The 13286-nt window shown below is 33.2% G+C and overlaps 1 protein-coding gene across 1 annotated transcript; it reads left to right on the top strand.

The window, feature by feature from the left end:
- LOC105765783 (cytochrome P450 81Q32) lies at positions 1-2603 on the top strand. The gene is made up of 2 exons (XM_012585035.2): positions 1-990; positions 1878-2603. Exons 1-2 carry the CDS (start codon positions 52-54, stop codon positions 2493-2495), a joined length of 1557 nt encoding a protein of 518 aa, XP_012440489.1. The 5' UTR covers positions 1-51; the 3' UTR covers positions 2496-2603.
- The last annotated feature ends 10683 nt before the right edge of the window (positions 2604-13286 follow it).

Raw genomic sequence — 13286 nt, 5'->3', positions numbered from 1 at the left:
AAGATTAATTTGATATTTAGGAGAGAGAGTTGCCCCCCAGCATTAGAAAATATGGAAGTAACAACTTTGTCCAACATCATACTCTGCATCTCCATTTTCCTCTTTGCATTAGTTTTCAAATCCATCATACAAAAACGTCCAACTTCAGGAAATTTACCGCCTAGCCCTCCAGCTTTGCCAATCATAGGCCATCTCCATCTTCTAAAAGAACCATTTCATCGAACTCTTCATCAACTTTCACAAAAATATGGCCCCATTCTCCTCCTTCAGTTCGGAACTCGTAAAGTCCTTATAGTCTCCTCAGCATCAGCAGCCGAAGAGTGCTTTACAAAAAATGATATCATCTTTGCAAATCGCCCTCAGATGCTTGCTGGCAAACACCTCAATTATAACTATTCTACCATAGGATTAGCACCCTATGGTGATTATTGGCGTAACCTTAAGCGTCTCACTACCGTGGAGCTCTTCTCCACAAGCCGGCTCGCCATGTTTGCCAGCATCCGGCAAGAGGAAGTGCAGTTATTGCTAAAGGAACTATTCCTGGCCTCCACCAGGAAACCGGCAAAGGTGGAACTTTCATCAAAGCTTATGGACCTTGTTTTCAATATTATTCTAAGGATGATTGCCGGAAAGCGATATTACGGTAAAGATGTAGTGGATAAAAAAGCCATGGAGTTTCGAGACATCATGAAAGAGGCCACGGAGATCCATGGAAGCACAAATTTGAACGACTTTTTTCCTGTGCTTCAGTGGGTTGATTTCCAAGGTGTAGAGAGGAAGATGAAGAGAACCATGAAGAAACTTGACAAATTCTTAGAGTTCCTTCTTGAAGAGCATAGAGAGATGAGGGCAGACTCAACCCATCCGTCTTCGGGTTCATCTGATGCAAGCAACAAAGCCACAAAAACAACTTTGATCGATGTCATGTTATCCTTGCAACAAACTGAACCGGAATTCTATACTGATGAAACCATAAAAGGAACTATATTGGTAAGATCCATGAATCTTGAAGTATGGGACTTTTTTTTTATGTTTTTGGTTTTGCAGGTCAACATGCTCAAAGTCTCCCCTTCATGCGTCATCCATAGTTAAGTTGATAATTTTTAAAAAAAATTAATTAATTGTTTATTTTAACAAATTACTTTTGTTTTCCAAAATTTGCAGCACAAGATAATCCACACCATGTGAATAGTGATGACATCTGTTTGTAAGCTGTTTTTTTTTAAGAGTAAAGATTCATTATTCAACTTTTGAAAAGAAAGCTCCAAGGTCAAATTTTATAAAAAGTCTGTGTGGTAGGGTTTTTAGTAAATTTAAGTGTTGTACTAAAAAATTAAATGTCGGTATATATCTTTTAAAATTAAATATAAAATATAATTTAATTTTTATAAATATAATTTTAAAGTTTTAAAAGTAAAGTGTTTAAATAATGATGTCTTTTTTTATAAATATTTTATAGTTTTTATTGTATTTCTTTAAAATGTATTTTTCAATTTTGATGTCGACTTTTTTTATTAATTCTGTAAAATAATTTGACTGTGTCATATCTTGGTGGCATGACTACACTATTTATATGGATTGTTTTCTTATTTAAAATGAAAAACATAGTATAATATGCAAATAATTTATTTGATTATAAGAAATGTGAAAGTGTATGTAAAATTATTCGATAAAATTAATATAAAAATTATCCGAATATACAACTTTGGAAAAATAGAGGAGCTAAAAAATTATAGTAAAGAGGCTAAATCACCTTAGATAATTCTTAGTATTAAATATGGATATTTCTCTGAAATATATATTTAAGTATTTGATATTCATATCCCTTTTGACCTTTCCAATTCCTAAGTTCCTAGATCTGTAAAACATGTTTGTAGGCAGTACTAGGTGCTGGAACAGAAACTTCATATGTGAGCATGGAATGGGCAATTTCGCTTCTTCTTAATCATCCTGAAGCCATGCATAAAGCTTGGACTGAAATAACTGCTGAAGTGGGACAAGACAAGTTTTTAGATGAAACAGACCTGCCAAAGTTGAATTATCTACAATCCATAATTTCAGAAACTATGAGGTTATTTCCACCAGCACCATTGCTATTACCACATGAATCATCAGAAGATTGCGTGGTTTGTGGATATAGTGTACCACAAGGAACAATGTTATTTGTTAATGCGTGGACCATCCAAAGGGACCCTAAGCTTTGGGAGGAGGCCACAAGATTTATGCCAGAGAGATTTGAAGGTGGGGAAGAAGGTGGAGGGTGTAAACTACTTCCTTTTGGTGTGGGAAGGCGGGCTTGCCCTGGGGCTAATCTAGGCAGGAAAGTGGTAGGATTGGTAATTGGTTCCTTGATTCAGTCATTTGAGTGGAATAGGATTGGTGAGGAGGAAACCGATATGAGGGAAGGCACGGGGCTCACCATGCCGAAAGCTGAGCCCTTGGTAGCTTTGTGTAGTCCTCGCCCAGGCATGGTGAACCTCCTGTCCACAATCTGAGACATTTGTATAGGCGAGCACATCAGGATGCACTTTATTCAGCATAATGCATATATACATGATCTTTCTTTTTTTATAATAAAAATAAAGACGAATGCTTTCTTAGAATTTGTTTATCCCGAAGTGAATGAAGTAATGATTGGCATTATTTTTTTAAGTTTGCTTGCTCCAACCCAAAGCAAAACTACAGCTAGGAAACTTTAAACGAAGGTCGTTGAAATCCACGTTGCAAAGTAGCCTTAATTTGGGAGAGAAAAAACCTTTTGCAAACATCTTTTGTTATTATTTTTGAACATTTTACAAGCACTAATAACAAAGATGAGGAGTTTGAGTATGGTGTTAGGCAACCATAAATAAATGGCTAAATCAAAAATGGAGTTGAAATACTTGTTTATGTCATGTTGAAGGTGTGGAGGAGGCTGCTAAAGAGAAGGAGGCCAATTTTTTTTTTTTATGTGAGTTAGCAATTTATTAATTTAATTGATAATATTTAATTACTCTTGTGATTTAATTTTAGAAAAGAAAAAAAAAGTTTTATTTGTTTTAAAGAGACTTTATCTTTTATAGTATTTTACAAATGACACAAGTTATGAAAATATTTATGTTGGATTATTGTCACTTAATTTATCTTTCTACTTTTTTTCGTTGTTTGATAAATGATTTTGAACTCATATTTGAAATTAAATATTTTCATTAACTAATTTAGATAATTAAATTTGAGTATTAATTATAAATAAAAATATTAATTAGAAATATTTTTCCTACTTAATCTAAAAACAAAATTTAACTAATAAATGATTCGTCAATAGATTTCTATAAAATAAATTAATTATTTAATCATTATTTTACTAATTGTTTTATGTAAATACTAATTAATTATTAGAGATCTCACACACCCATATATTAAAACTATATATTACAACTTTATATGTGTATGTGTTTTATGTAAATACTAATTAATCATTTAATTATTATTAGAGATGGGGAGTCACAGTAGGTAAGGTGATTCATTGTTAGGTGTTCATTTGAGGATTCGCAGTAAGCGAGTTCCTGATAGTTTTATTTGTTCAACTGTTTGTGCTAGTCCTCATTCAATAGTGAGAAGGAAGCTTTGGAAGTTGTTGGATTCTTTGATGGAATAATAGTTGGTCCTTGGATCCTAGTTGAGGATTTTGATTTGATTATTGATAGCTCTGAAAGAGTGGGTGGTGCACCTGTTTCAAGAATTGGATGCAGATGGTTCCACGAGTTTTTATTTAGAAATGGATTGTGAGATTTGGGAGCTAGTGGAGTACAGTTTACATGGAGTCGAGGGAACTTGTCTCAGATACTGGATAGGGCTATTTGTAATTCAGATTGGGATTCTATTGCACTTGATTGTTTTGTTAGGAACCTTCATAGATTGAAAATGGATCACCGGTTGATTTTCATCACGCTTAGACCGAAGGTGAGCAAGGGTGTCAGGCCATTTCGTTGTCTTACTAGTTAGATGCTTCATGTAGATTTTCAACACCTAGTGAGTGGTAATTAGAACAATGAATTGGCAGTTAATGAGAATTTGGAGCATTTATAGGAAGTAGTTCAAGAGTGGAATAAGTGTGTTTACAGTAACATTTTTGTGCGTAAAAGGAGGTTGATTTCAGAGTTGGGAAGAGTGCAAAGAGTATTGGAGTGGTGCAATTCTCCAAGACTCCACTCTCGTGAACTTGAGCTTCAAAGATAAATTCAAGAAGTGTTAAAGCATGAGCAGTTATTGTGGTGTTAAAAATCTATATCAGTTTAGCTAAAGAATAGTGATAGGAATATGAGTTATTTTCATAGTCGTGCATTGGCTAGGCGGAAGATAGAGGGGCTTATCATTGAGAATGGTGATTGGTGCTTTGATGACGAGGAGTTGAAGCAACATGTAAATTTTTATAAAGATCTTTACACAATGGATTATTCGGTTAGTGGTGTGTTTCCATGTTATGGTAACTTTCCTTCATTGAAATTCGAGGAGAAAGGGGATCTACTATTAATGGTTTCCGACGATGAGGTTCGTGGGGCATTCTTTAGTATGTCTCCTATAACAGCCCATTTTCAGTGAAATCGGAACAGTGGTTTCAGGACCACAAATCCGAGGCCAAAAGAAAATTTATTTTAATATTATTTTATAATCTGTAGTATGATAGAAATATCGTATGAAAATTTTGTTAAGAAAATTTTACCAATTTCATGTTTAATTTGATAAAAAGGACCAAATTACATAGAGTGCAAAAGTTGAATTCTAGTAGCTAAAGGTACCAAATAGCTATGGAATTTAAAATTGGAGGTCCTTATATGACAAATAGATCATTTAGAGGAGTTAGTAGATAAGGATGATTATTCATCATTGGAAATTTTAAAAAGTAAAGGGTTAAATTGGAAAGATGATAAAATAAAAGATGATAAATGAATTAAATAATAAAATATCATCATTTTCATCATATTTCCTAAAAATAAAACATGGAAACCCTAGTTATGGGATTTGTTTAATTAGGTGAGTATTCTTGTCCCGTTTTTAATATTTTTATGTTTCCAAGATCGTAATAGCTTAATCTAGCTATCTCGGGGATTAATTTGCAAAACTATCAAAGTACTAGGGTTTTGCCATGGATGAATATAGTTGAATTATAAATTTTTATGGTAGAAAATGAAAGGTTATTGATAGATAAACAACTTTTGTAAAGAGAATTTTGATGAAATTATGATTTAGGGACTAAATTGAAAAGATGAAAAATTCAGGAAAAAAATCTAAATTTTATGAAATACATGGGCTGCTATTGCTTTACATGAAAATCGGCTAGGCTTGGAATAAGGATTAAATTGTATGAATTTCATTTTCCGAACCTAGGGACTAAATCGTAATTAATTAAAAGTATAGGGGCAAAATAGTAATTGTTCAAAGATGTGTATTGGACTGGATTAGATGTGAATTGTATTAAATTGAGCTAAATTCATTTGTATAGATCTGGATACACCTAGTACGTAATTGGATTGAGGAAAAGAAAAAGTATCGGATTAGTAGCCTTTGTATTCATGAACATTGTCGAGGTAAGTTCGTGTAATTAAAATTTTTATACTTATATGTTTAAATTGAATTTTATGTTTGTAAAATGTATGATTGCCATGTATAAGCATTGATCACATATCCGAAAATACCTGACAAGTACCAAGTCCCGTTTGAACCTAAGAAATTCGATGGATACAAATGACATTGTCATTAAAGGTTCCCGGATTGGTTGTGGTCCTGCATGTGTTGCGGACACACCACAGTTTTTATGAGCGTCCCGATATTTGGCTCTCACGAGCTTCCCGATACTTGGCTCTCACTAGAGGTGATCCAGACAAAATTTTACGCCCAGTTTCTAGGCCCGAGCCTGGCCCGACCTGAAATATGGGCCTAAAAATTTGTCCAAGCCCGGCTCGAGAGAAAATTGGTAAGCCCGAGCCCAGCTCGGCCCGAACCATATTAAATATATATTTAATATATATAAAATATATATTTGATTAAAAATAAAAAATATTTAATATATAATTCGGGCCGGGCCCGGGCCAAAAAAGTTTTACTCGAGCCCGGTCTATTTTCTAAATGAGCCTTATTTTTTTTCCCCAAACTCATATTTTGGGCCTATATTTTTACTCGAACCCTCTCATTTTTTGGGCAAGTCGTCGGGTCGGGCCGGGTAACCCAACCCATGATCATATCTAGCTCTCACAAGCTTCTCGTTATTTAGCTCTCATGAGCGTTTCGATTAATGGCTTTCTTGAGCTTCCCGATATTTGGTTCGCAAGAGCTTCCCGTTATACAGCTATCATGAGCTTTCCGTTCTATGGCTCAAAAGAGCTTCCTGATTATATGCTCAGATGGGCATACCTATATATAAATTGACGGATTACAGATTTGTACACTTCGTGTGTATTACCCGTGTATCCAACGATATTTTAAATAGTTCAACAGGAAAAGTTCTGATATGAGATAGTATGAGTTCGAAATGAACTATTACCCGTATATACATGAAGTACATGGAAATGATATTGCCTGATATACCGATGCATGAATTGGTTGTTACTGGAATGTAGAACTTGCTTGATGACTTTGTTTATCCATGATTAAGGGCTATTATATGTGATTACTTGGCTAATATGATGAGGATATGTGTTTAAGCTTTTGGCCTAGTTGGTTTGGATAATTCTTGTATGCTTACCTTATATGTGAAATAATGGTAAGTTAAATTCCATGTTATACGAACTTACTAAGCTTAAATGCTTACTCTGTTTTATTTCTCCTGTTTTATAGTAATTCGGAAGCTCGTTAAGGCTGGAAGCTAATTGGAGCCACATCACACTATCCATCGGCCTTTTCGATATATATATATATATATAACAAACTAATTTTGGTTATAGTGGCATGTATAGGTTAATTAGGTCAAACGTTGGCATGTAATTGTCTTGCTATGGTTAGCCTTTTGAATAGCTTGTGCTTGATATATTTTGATATGTAAGTATGTATATAAATATGGCTTTATCATGTTTGATATGTGTTTGATAAGTTGGAGTGATGGTGATCTTATAAGTATATTAATGATTGTTTTGAATTGGTATATTTGACATAATTATGCATATATGTATTTGGTCAATTTGGTAAGTATGGATATTTGGATATATGTGGTGATTTGTCAAGTATGAGACATGATTTTGGCTTGTTTGGTTGCTTTGTTGTGGTTTGTTGATGTGTTAAAATGACGTGTCTAGGTTGATGCCAATATTGGTGAGAAATGTGGTTTGGAAATGTTCTATTTTCGTCCACACGGACAGAGACACGAGCGTGTGTCTCAGCCGTGTGTCATTTGACACGGCTATGTGTCCCCTGTATTTAAAAATTTACACAAGGCAGTATATTCAAAATTTATCACACGGCCTAGCACACGGGCATGTGGCTTGGCCGAGTGACCCCTGCACCTTATTAATGCAAGTTAGTATGCTCACACGACCTACCACACGGGCGTGTGACCCAAGTCAGAGAGCTCCCAAGTTTGGACACGGGTTGGGACACGGTCATGTGTCCCTAATTTGAATGCCCACACGGCCTGAGACACGGGCTTGTCTCATAATCGTGTAAGACACATAGCCTAGCCACACAGGCGTGTGTCCGCTGCACCTTTAAAAAATTGTAATGTTTTCTGAAAAATTTGTTGAGCACCCGGTTTAGTCCCGACTTATTTCTAACATGTATTTTGGGCATCGATGGCTCATATAAGGAACTTTATGATTGACTTTTGATATGAATATTATATGATGTGAAATGTCTATTTACTAGATCTGTAAATTCTAATAATACTCCGTAACTCTATTTCAGCGATGGATACGAATTAGGGGTGTTACATCTCCATTGAAAACACCTGAGGTGGATGGGTTTCAGGTGAAGTTTTTTTCAATCTCAATGGGATACTGTTGGGCCTTTGGTCTGTTTGCTAGTCAAGTAGACGTTGGGGGGTCAATTGTTAGATCCTAATCTAAACAAAATTTTGTTGGTATTGCTACCTAAGGTCTAAAGTCCGAAAAAAATTTATCAATTTAGATCGATAAGTTTGTGTACAATTCTTTATAAGATTATTACTAAGACCATTGTTTATAGATTGCGACCTTTGATGGTTAAGCTAATTTTTCAGAACTAAGTAAGTTTTATCTCAGGCAAAAATACTACATAAAACATAGTCGTGGCACAAGAAGTTGTGAATTTTAATAAATGGTTTTTTGAATTAAAAAAAATGGATATAAATTTGTGTAGGTTAATTCTAACTATCAATGCTAGTCAACATTCAAACAATGGCCACATCATTCGTCAATAGCTACATCATCAATGATATGAGAAAAACTCCACACTTGGTGCATTTTCATTGATCATCACTTGTTTTTAACATCTTTAGCTTTTGGGTTCAAAAACTATAATGAAAAATAATTTTAAATCTAAAAATAAAATTAAAAAATGTAAACACTAAAATAAAAAATCCTAGAAAACCGTCGGATGTGAGGAAAAATAAGAGATCTGGTACTGGAATGAATAGATTGTCAAAGAAATGTGGTCATGGCGGGAAGTTTACTTGGGCCGGAGTTGAGAAACACGTTTTTGATGTTAAGGATTCTAACTTTGAAGATCCTGGTGAAATCGTGAATGACGATTGATTGTGTTGATTACAAAGGTTAGTGTAAGATCATTAGTATCATCATCATTGATCCTCGCCTTTGTTTTTTTTTTTTTAAATCTAGTTTTTGTGATGAGATCATAAAAGAATGTTTATGAATAAATTGTAGATATTGCTAGTATAAATCGAAAGGTAAATCGCGACATAATCCTTTTTATTTTATACATAGTTTGGTAATTACTTTTGTTTGCTATAATTGTTGTTAAACACTAAAGTCCCTTTGCTACATTGTAAACCCACAAATAAATGCGCCGAAGCCGAAGCCTACAACCAAATAAAAACTCTTTTTGATTTGGTGTGGAAATTTTGTTTCTTATTTTTTTCATTGAGTTTTTCCTTTTTTTAATTTTAATTTTATTTTTTTCGGTAAAAAAGGAAATAATTTGGGGTTTTATTCAAAATTACTTGAGTTTTCATAAAAAAAAACCTAAGTAACTACCAATGTTTTTACATAAAAAAAGCATTCTATTTTTAATTTTTTTTAATTTTCTCCTTTTAAAATTAATCTTATTTTTTATAAACAAAGGAATATTTGGGGTTTTCTAGTGAGTTCCGGAATTACTTGAGTTTTAAAGAAATTGTATTAGAAGGAAAACTTGAGTTTCATTTTTGTAGCCGACTAACATAATCTATTGTCTACATAAAATTATTTTTCTTAAAAAATAAGTGATTAAAATAAAAATTTATTAAAATGATTGACTGAAATAAGTGTAATGGAATAGATGCGTAATAGATAATTCTTTTGTTTGGTTGAATGGAATGGAATAGAGGCGTAATGGTATTCTTGTGTTTGGTTGAATAGAATAGAGGTGTAATAGCATAAGGAAAAAACTAAAATGACTAGAATACCCTTAGCGAAATTTTTTAGGTAGATGATTATTGTTATTGTTATTAAATTTTAATAAGATTATTAATATAAATAAAAATAATTTAATCATATTTTAACATAATTGTTATTAAATATAATTTAAAAAATATATAATTTAATAAAATTGTTAATAAATATTCTTATATGAATTTACTAAAACCATAATATATAATACTATAAAATATAATTTAAAGTAATTATTATTAAACATAATTTTCATATATTAATAAAAGTTAAATGAAATTCATGAAATTTTATGTCATAATCCATATGTTATACAGTTTTGCCACATCAAAAAGTTAGAACATTGTAATGACATACCATCCCAAATATTACAAACAAAAAAAGTTACGAAAATATCATCAACAAAACCATAATTTTTAATGGTCAGCAAGAAATCTTCTGACCTATTCCAACCGCAGATCAGAAGGTAAACTAAAGAAAACGAGCATTTGAGTTGAATGATCTGGAATTTACTCAATGCTCGAAACCACTCATCCACAGTTAAACCTTCTATTTCACATAAGGTTGGATATAAATTTGTAGCTTTTTCTTGGACGGTCTGGAATTCTTCTGACCATTGTTGAACTACCACATCGGAGGCAATACTCTTACTGATTAGTTCGCCAATGGCCCGCATGTTTTCAACCAATAAAGTGGCAGCATCATGAACTGAAGAAGAAAAATGACCACTTGCATCAGAATTCTTTTTTTTCCTCTTTGAAGATGAGGAACCCCCTTGGTTTCTATCTGGTTGCGGCTCCGTAGTAGAAACATCCATGTCATCCAAAGAGACATTAGCATCGCAGTCATAGTATTCGTTTCTTTCTTCATTAATATCTACAGTAGGTACATCTTCAGCATTTATTTCTTCAAGAACATCAGTGGCTGTTTGAGCATCTTTCCCAGTCGCTCGATCTCTTGCGTATATGGCAGTAAGTTGGTCGTAGTAAGGGAAACTACGATGTCTGAACTGACCGACTTCTTTATGACTCTATAAAAATGAAGAAATCATATTAGTTATAAGTTTGGTAAAAATAAGATAATAAAGACTTGAACTAATTCTTACCTTTAAATAAGAGTCTCAAACAGCATCTTCAGCAACAACGAGCTGCCTATGATCATCCCAACCAAAATCGCTTGTGTTTTGGCCATTAAGCATGTCATACACGATCGACCAATCCCTTTTTAGTAACCTAATCCTTGACTCAATATTAGGTCTAGACTTCAACATTGCATTGGGTAAAGCCTTTTCTAACATTTTTTCCAACTCGTTTAAATAGCCGGCTTTGAACCCCGTATCAGCATTAAATGTTCCAACATTGTGCAAGTCCACCATGCAAGAAACCAATGCTGTATCTTCTTCTGGAACTCATTTCCTTTTGGTTCCTCGAGATGCTTGGGAAGAAACATTTGATTCTGAAACACCTGACATAATTATCTTAAGAAAAAAAATAAATTAAAATTAAGTTTAATATCATGAATAAAAAGGGGAACACTTTATAAAATTAAAATTGAGTTCAATATCATGAATAAAAAACTCAACACTGTATAAAATTATAACACATGATGAATGAAAAGAAATCAAATTATAATTCAACAAGTTTAGTACAATACAAAAAACACAAAAACACCACCAAAGTTTCACAAACTAGATACATAAAATAAAATAAACAAATTAATTCAAACTCATTTTCTCTCTAAACCTAACTAATTTCTAGATGCTTGCCATTCATCGAATATTTGGTTGGCTAGTTCCATCCTCCAGGTAGCCTAAGCATCCGATGGATGAATATTGACGATATTCGGTTCATCGTCATCTACCACATTACTAGGTAATCCTTCTCCCACCCCTGCTTCAATAGGATCACTACTCATATGGGTTCAAATAAAATTATGGAGCAAACAACATGCAATAATGATCCTATTGTGCACCCTTACAGGATAGAATGATGGACTCCTAAGTATTCCCCATCTAATTTTTAATAACCCAAAGCATCTTTCAATAACATTACGTGCTGAGGCATGTTTCATATTAAAAAATTCTTGTGGAGTACTTGACTGATAACCCTGACGCCACTCATTCAAATGATATCATTGTCCTCTAAAAGGTGCAAGAAATCCCTCACAATTTGTGTATCCAGCATCAACTAGATAATAACAACCTATAATTTTTTTTAAAAAATGATTAATTCCCCAAAAAAGTTTGATCTTAATGAATAATTCAAAGTCCTCTAACTATCCACTTTACCATAATGAACTTTTAGTCCATGTCTCCTACTAATGGCATCTCGAAGAACTCGTCCATCAGCAACAGAACCTTCCCAACCAGGAAGAACATAAACAAATTGCATTTCAGGTGTACAAACACCTAGCATATTTGTTGCTATGTCACCTTTTCGCATTCGATATCTAGGTTTATGAACTGTTGGAACCCTAATCTTGATGTGGGTTCCATCAAGAGCACCTAAGCAATTCTATATCACATGTTATAAAACCTTGAGTTAGGATACTAAATTTAAATCTAAATCAACTAAATTATGTACAAGCTATATATAAAACTTAGTCCAATACCATAAACCATTTCCACATTGTGTCTGAAGAATCTGCTGTAATTATCTCTGGCTTTTTAAATAACACATCTTGTAATCGTATGATATCATTTAAAACACTATGAAATGATCTGCTAACAGTTTCTCCGAACCTATTGAAGTGATGCTTGATAACTTGATTTTTAAGGTGATGGGAAATGATATGTAAAAACATTGTCACTTGCTCATCAACAAGCATGTGCCTTGACGACTTCAATCCCCCTAACGTTTGTAACATCTCACATAGTTTGAAAAAGGCAAATCTATTCATCCTAACTTGTTTAATACAGGTTTCGTCACTAGCATATACAAGCCTTTTCACATAATCCCGTTTTGCATAAAAATCTAAAATATAGGACCTAATCCTTGGTCTATGTAGGCTAAGGCTGGCACTCAATGTAAGTAAGAACCAACTCGCAATCCTACAGATTTCCAACCATATTGTCAATGCAATACCAATTCTTTTACGCCTCACACTTTGTGCAATTAAAGGCAGACGAGCCATTACTGCAAGATATTAATGTGTTCCATATTGTCAAATCGTAGTAAAAGGGTCACATTTCTCCAATCATAATTTCAATAACAGTAAAATAGAATTAAATAATTTAATTGCCAAAGAACTTACAGTGATTGTGTGAAAAGAAGACGCTCAACTGGGGGCGGAGGAAGCAGTCAAACAATCCAAAGAAGAAGAGAAAGCAATAACACACTATAAAAAAATGAACAATACAAATTTAGAATCATTACAAAGTACAAAATAGAAATAAAACTATATATTTGCAACAAGAAATTCATTTCTTTATCAATCATCTAAAATTAATACTATTTTATAATCGATGCCACATATAATTATACTTGTAATAAATAAAGAGGTAGAAACATTGTGATATGGATCATAACGTTAAAACAGACTTCATAGTTGATATCCAAGCAACTAATCTCTAACGCTCTCATCCCCACCTAATCAAAGGTAAAGTCACTGCCTTTCATCTTCCAATACAACTTAAGCATGGGATGAAGAATGTTTCCATTAATTATGGATGAAAAATGAATGTATTTTCTCTTTTGAGATTTTTTTTTCTATTTTTACGCTCAATCTTTCTATTTT

The sequence above is a fragment of the Gossypium raimondii genome, chromosome 5 (assembly GCF_025698545.1).
Source record: "Gossypium raimondii isolate GPD5lz chromosome 5, ASM2569854v1, whole genome shotgun sequence".
Classification (NCBI taxonomy): Eukaryota; Viridiplantae; Streptophyta; class Magnoliopsida; order Malvales; family Malvaceae; genus Gossypium; species Gossypium raimondii.
This window is presented reverse-complemented; position numbering and strand designations above follow the sequence as displayed.

Bases quoted from the DNA above. Each gene is read 5' to 3' on its own strand.
- LOC105765783 (XM_012585035.2), top strand. From the start codon at position 52: ATGGAAGTAACAACTTTGTCCAACATCATACTCTGCATCTCCATTTTC. The intron at 991-1,877 runs GTAAGATCCATG...ACATGTTTGTAG, and splicing joins CCATAAAAGGAACTATATTG to GCAGTACTAGGTGCTGGAAC.